At 34.9% G+C, this 6670-nt stretch overlaps 1 protein-coding gene across 1 annotated transcript; it reads left to right on the top strand.

The window, feature by feature from the left end:
• The first annotated feature begins 1488 nt into the window (after positions 1 to 1488).
• Positions 1489 to 2424, top strand: LOC105865689 (olfactory receptor 6C2-like). Its single transcript, XM_012754488.3, has one exon. It carries the CDS (start codon positions 1489 to 1491, stop codon positions 2422 to 2424), a length of 936 nt encoding a protein of 311 aa, XP_012609942.2.
• The last annotated feature ends 4246 nt before the right edge of the window (positions 2425 to 6670 follow it).

The raw sequence follows: 6670 nt of genomic DNA on the forward strand, positions 1-6670 counted from the left end.
AATTCCTTAACCTCTAGCTTAAATATCTTACTGACAGATTCCTAAAGAAGCAAAAATGGCCACCAGCAGAGATACAGCTATTTGTCTGCTTGAGAGATAAGGTGGACACACCAGATAACGGTTTGATCAACATGGAAGGTAATAGCATGAGCACAGAGAGTGATACTTCCATGGTATGACTTTATTCACTAGCAAAATTCATGTTTCAAATGCAAAAAAACTCAATGTTAAATATAGGGACATCTAAAATTTAAATAATTAAAATCAGTGACAAAGGAGTTTCAAGATGAAAGCCAAATAGTACTTAAACTACTTTTGAATGTGTAGGCCAATGAACTAGAACTAGACATCTGTGTATTTATACCCTGACATTTCTTACTCATTGATTATAAATTTAGGATTGTGTTAGTTTTGGTAGCTCTCCCAGTAAAAAAAAAAAAAAAAAAAAAAAAAAGACAATAGGCCCTGATTTCAAAAACTTACTTTCTCAAAGGAAGTGCTCAAATAGTAGGAACAATTACTTACCACAGGAGCACAAACTAGGAGCAGTCAGCTCTGACAATAGACTTTTAGGAGCCTTTCCAGTAGACGTGACACTCAAACTGAAGATCACAAATAAGAAGTTGTGAAAAGGCAGTGCATGTAGACTATATCTAGCATTTTAAATTTCATTTTGAACTTGATGATTGTAAGGCATTGAAGTCCTTTCCATACTGGACTAAACAGACTGAAAGTATAAAATAAATATGTTGTCTTTTCCAGCTCTATATCCTTTGACCAAACATTTTTTCACATGTGATGAACAGATTGTGCATTAAAATACTCTGTATTATGTATTCCAGTGGTCACTAAGTGTAAATTACATGGTAACAGAAAAACATAAGAAGAGTCAGAAGATTGATTCAACCATGTGGAAGCTGCATTTCAAAACACAAAACAAAACAACATAAACACATGCTTGGTCATAGTAGCAAAATAAATAATACAAGTTGCAAATGAATCAACAAAGCCTGTGTACAGAGCCCAGATTAGTTGTTACATATTTGTTCTTTATTAAGGACCAAAACTAGGAATTATATTAAAACACTAGTAAAGTAAAATATTGGCCTTTAAAATACAGAGGAAAGCTTAGATGTAAAAGAAATTATAATTTTGTGGAATCACAACAAATTGGGGGTCAAATCTAATACTGGGATATCCAGTCTTGAATGCTGATCGCAAATGTGAAACAAAAGAGAAAACTGGAATGGTAGAATAATTTTTTAAATATATTTAAAAATCAATCACAAACTATCAAAACAATAAAATTAAATAAACAATTAAATAGTCAAACTCAAGTATTAGAAACATCAATTACAGAAGAAACCACATGTGAATTTGTTTGCTGTCTCTAGTAGTCAGTTTGCTGATATCTGACTTTTATATAACTCTACTCAAGTAAAATATCTCTAAATTTTACATGAAGGTTGAATAAAATTCAGTACTGAGATGAAAAATCACACAGTAACAACCTTCATCCTGTTAGGACTGACAGAAGATCCTCAATTTCAGATTCCAATTTTTATTTTCCTATTTCTCACTTACACATTGAGTCTAATGGGGAATCTGACCATCATATCTCTCACTTTACTTGAATCTCACTTGAAAACACCCATGTACTTTTTCCTACAAAATTTTGCCTTTTTGGAAATTTCATTCACATCTGCCTGCATTCCTAGATATTTGTACAACATAGCAACAGGTGATAGGTCAATCACTTATACTATTTGTGTCATTCAAGTGTTTTTTATTGATGTCTTTGGAGTAACAGAATTCTTTCTCCTGGCCATCATGTCCTATGACCGCTATGTGGCCATCTGCAAGCCCCTGCACTATATAACCATCATGAACAACAGAGTCTGCAGAAGGTTTGTCTTCTGCTGTTGGATGGCTGGATTGATGATCATACTCCCACCACTTACCCTGTTCCTAAATTTGAAATTCTGTGACTCGAATGTCATTGACCATTTTGTCTGTGATGCATCTCCTATTCTCAAGATCTCTTGCTCAGACACATGGCTCATAGAGCAGATGGTCATAGCCTGTGCTGTGATGACTTTCATCATGACCCTGGTGTGTGTAGTTCTTTCCTATATATATATCATCAAGACAATCCTAAAATTTCCCTCTGCTCACCAAAGGAAAAAGGCTTTCTCCACCTGTACTTCTCACATGATTGTCGTATCCATCACCTATGGAAGCTGCATTTTCATTTACATTAAACCTTCAGCAAAAGAAGAAGTGGACATTAATAAGGGTGTGTCAGTACTCACCACTTCCATTGCACCAATGCTAAACCCATTTATATACACCTTAAGGAACAAGCAAGTGAAACAAGCATTCAATGACTCAATTAAAAGAATTGCATTTCTCTCCAATAAATAGGAAAATATTGAAATTGTGTATTCAAGTTATCAGGAAAGTTTGGTATAGTGATTAGTAGAGGATTAGAACTGATTAGCAACCTGTGTTTGATGTTTGATAAGTACAAAAATTGAAAGTAAACTTTGATATACTGTAAGAGAAATCTGACAGCTAATATTTCCTGAATCTAGTAGTAAAAAATTTGAACTTTCATTTATGCCTTTTTATTTCTTCTTTAAGTAGTCCATCACTATTGTATTTTTAAAAAAGTAAAACTATTCAATAAATTGAAGGGGTAAACTGGCCTTGCATCACAGATAGTTTGAGAAATGTTGTGTCAATGAACATCAAGTTTCAAAACTATTTAATATCTTTGTAGTCATCATTACATTCAGATTAATTGTCTTAAAACATTTTTTATCTTAAAGCTAAAACAGATACTAAGGGTTATTCCTCCCCCTTGCAAAATAATTGTGCTAGAGGACTGTCTCTCATTAAGAGATTACCCATAAGAACAACCCAGATCACACCTCCAAAGCAGTGTTTCAAATTAAGTCGACAAGTCAGCTGTGTATGTGTGTGAGATAGGCTGATCACTTGCAGAGCCCTCATGACCTAATCACCCCTTAAAAGTGTAACTTCTTAATTTTGTTATAGTAGCAATTGAATTTCAGAGATTTGGAGGGGGCAAACATTCAAGCCATAGCACTATACACATATATATACATATGTATATATAGATATACATACACACACACAGATATACTATGCATATACCATATATGTTTACACATAGTTTTTTTCCCTCTGTCACTACTAACACCACACATTGCAATCTCCAATTTTGATCATGTGCCTGGAAGTTGATGTTTATACATATTGAAATAAACCTTCTGATTAAAAAAAATGTATTATTTTGTGTTAAAAGAAAAACTTAAGAGAATTTAATGAAGCAGAGTTTATTTGAGCAAAGACTGATTCATGAATTAGGCCACACCCTGAACCAGTGGAGGTTCAGAGAGCTCCACCTAGAAGAGCAGTGAGCTTTTATAAGGCCAACCACACAAGTGAAGTAGAGAAATCATCTTATTGGCTACAATTAGGCATTTGTCTTATTGGGGCATACTGTGATAAATTGCTACCTGTGATTACCTGAAACTCAGCTGTTCATTACACAGTTAAGATACGTTTCAGTTAGTTTACATACTGTTAGGTTGCAGTTTGCTACATAGTGTTTAAAAGTATGAGGGCAGCCTCAGGCCTCATTGATATTAATTTAACACTAGGAAAAGGCTAAAATAACTACTTAGTTTCTGCTATAAACTAAATAGAAAAAGAAAACGTAGTATAACTTACTATATGTAGAGAGAGGAACACTCCTACATTGCTGGTGGGACTGCAAACTAGTTCAACCTCTGTGGAAAGCAATATGGAGATACCTTAAAGAGATACAAGTAGATCTACCATTTGATCTAGCAATCCATTTACTGGCCACCTACCCTAAAGAACAAAAGACATTCTATTAAAACAATCATCTTTCTTTACATACTTCAAATACATATTCCTACTCTTCTCCCTCCCCCTGCCCCTCCTCCTCCTCCTCCATTTTCTGCTGCTTCTCTCTCTCTCTCTCTCTCTCTCTCTCTCTCTCTCTCTCTCTCTCTCTGTTGGGCTAGCATATTTTACATTAAGGTTGTAGAGAAAAAATATACTCATTTTATCCTCAAAAGAGAAGCTACAGGTCCAATCAGTCATAGATTCCTCCTTAAGGTAGACTAGGCTACATCCTTAAAAGCAAGTGAGTTAGTAAAAACAATTTACAGATGCACTACTGCAGCTAGTCCTGAAGTTGCAATTATTGCAATTGACATTTTTTTTTTTTTTTTGGAGACAGGATATCACTCCTTTGCCTGGGTATGAGTGCTGTGGCATCATCATAGCTCACTGCAACCTCAACTCCTGGGCTCAAGTTATCCTCCTGCCTCAGCCTCCTGAGTAGCTGGGACTATAGGCATTTGCTACAACATCTGGCTAATTTTTCTGTTTTGGAATAATGAGGTCTCACTATGTTGCTTAGGCTGGTCTTGAACTCCTAACTTCAAGGGATCCTCCTGTCTCAGCCTCCTAAAATGCTTGGATGAATGAGCCACCAAACCCAGCCCGCAATTGATATTCTTTATTGGCCTCTTTCACCAAATATTCTAGATTGCCCTTTCCCTGAGTCAAGTTTCTCTGGTCTAAGATGTTTGCTTAATGGATCAGGCTTTCATCTTTCAAATGGACAAGCCCTTAGTTTTCCTGCCCATGTTGGGTTGTGATTGTTGCAAATGCCCATTTAGTGCTCACCATCCAGTATAATAATACTAAAAATGTCCCAGTGAATTTCCTGGGTCCCAGGCATACACATTCTTACCAGCATAGTACAGTAACAATGCTAGTTCATTTTTGTAATTAATATCGATTATTCCAAGCAGTGAATCATCTTCTTTCCTGGCTTACTTGTTCTGTGTCCTTGGGAGCCCATAGCAATAGTCATAGATCCCAATTCAGGGAGAAATTACAATGTTCCCTGATAGAAATGTTTCCTGTCTGGAACCATAACTTTTATCCTAGTCATACCTAAAAAAAATAATAATAAATAAATAAATAAAAATAAAAAGACACCTGCACTCAAATGTTTATAGCAGCACAATTCACAATTGCAAAGATGTGGAAACAACCCAAGTGCCCATCAATTCATGAGTGGATTAATAAAATGTGGTATATGTACACCATGGAGTTCTACTCAGCCACAAAAAATCAATGATGATATAGCACCTCTTGTATTTATCCTGGATAAAGCTGGAAGCCATTCTACTAAGTGAAGTATACCAAGAATGGAAAAACAAGCACCACATGTACTCACCAGCAAATTGGTATTAACTGATCAGCACCTAAGTGGACATATAGGAATAACATTTTTGGGTGTCAGGCAGATGGGAGGGGGAGAAGGGGAGGGGATGGGTATATACATACATAATGAGTGTGATACACACCATCTGGGGAATGGACACGCTTGAATCTCTGATTCTGGGGGGGAAGGGGAGGAAAGGCAACACATATAACCTAAACATCTGTACCCCCATAATGTGCTGAAATTTAAAAAAGTAAAATAAAATTAAAAAACAAAAAACAAAACAAAAAAACTCTTCTTATATTTAGTTTAACGACAAACACAATCACACCTACTAATTCCACAAAATAAACACAAAAAGGACCGCCACACACACACATACCATTTTTAGGCGATCTCTGTTACCATATTCCAAATACAATTAAATTGAATTTCAGAAATCTTTTCTTAATATTCAAGTTTAGATGGCTGAGTTAACCTTACTTTTCACTTCATATATATGGTTATCACTAATATGTACATGACCAACTCTAATTTCATTTATTTCTTCCCTTTGTCACCATCTACCTTTTCTTAAAACGTGCACATTTAAAGTATAACTGGAAAAGGCAATATAAAATAAAACACACAAAATGTTATTTGAAAAAAACTAAATTTATTTTATAAAATTTACTGCACAGATATTCAGTGGAAATGTGTAAGATATATGATACAAAAGAGAGTTTCAAAATTTTACAATGGTGAAAACATAAAATTTTTAAATAGAGATTAATTTATAAGATAAAAATAAAGGAATAAAAATCAGATAGGGATGAAAAAAGAGAATGAGTCTACTAGAAAAATTCTAGCCTCTGTCATAAAGAGGTTCAAAGTAAAATTAACTAAAAAGTGATACAAAGAAATGCGTGAATGTACACTATGAGAAGAAAATACCAAAATTATCAATCTGGGAATTTGCCACAGAGCCAATCAGCTGTCCCCCTTCCATCCAGAGAAAGGGAGAGAAACCTTTGCAGCCTAGTCACTTACAAATCTTTGCAATATAAAAAAACTAGCTTTGCACCTCCTGTTTTCAAGTCCTTTTAAAATATAAACACATAGGAAAGTAATTCTGCAAATATGTCTGGAACTCTCTAGCTATTTAATCATTCTGTAGCTTCCAGGGCTTGCCCTTTAACCCAGGTGCCATTCAAATTTGCTCAGAAAGCACTAACCATGTATAAAGAAGGAAATGTTTACCCATGACACTTCTAACTTTGCATTGAAAACTTATCTTGAACTTTACTATGAAGACAAGTGAAAGATCCAAGTTTTGTAATCAGGTCTCCATTATATCCCTTTCTATGGATGTCCAATATAATTATCCCCACATGT

Source organism: Microcebus murinus, chromosome 10 (assembly GCF_040939455.1).
Source record: "Microcebus murinus isolate Inina chromosome 10, M.murinus_Inina_mat1.0, whole genome shotgun sequence".
Classification (NCBI taxonomy): Eukaryota; Metazoa; Chordata; class Mammalia; order Primates; family Cheirogaleidae; genus Microcebus; species Microcebus murinus.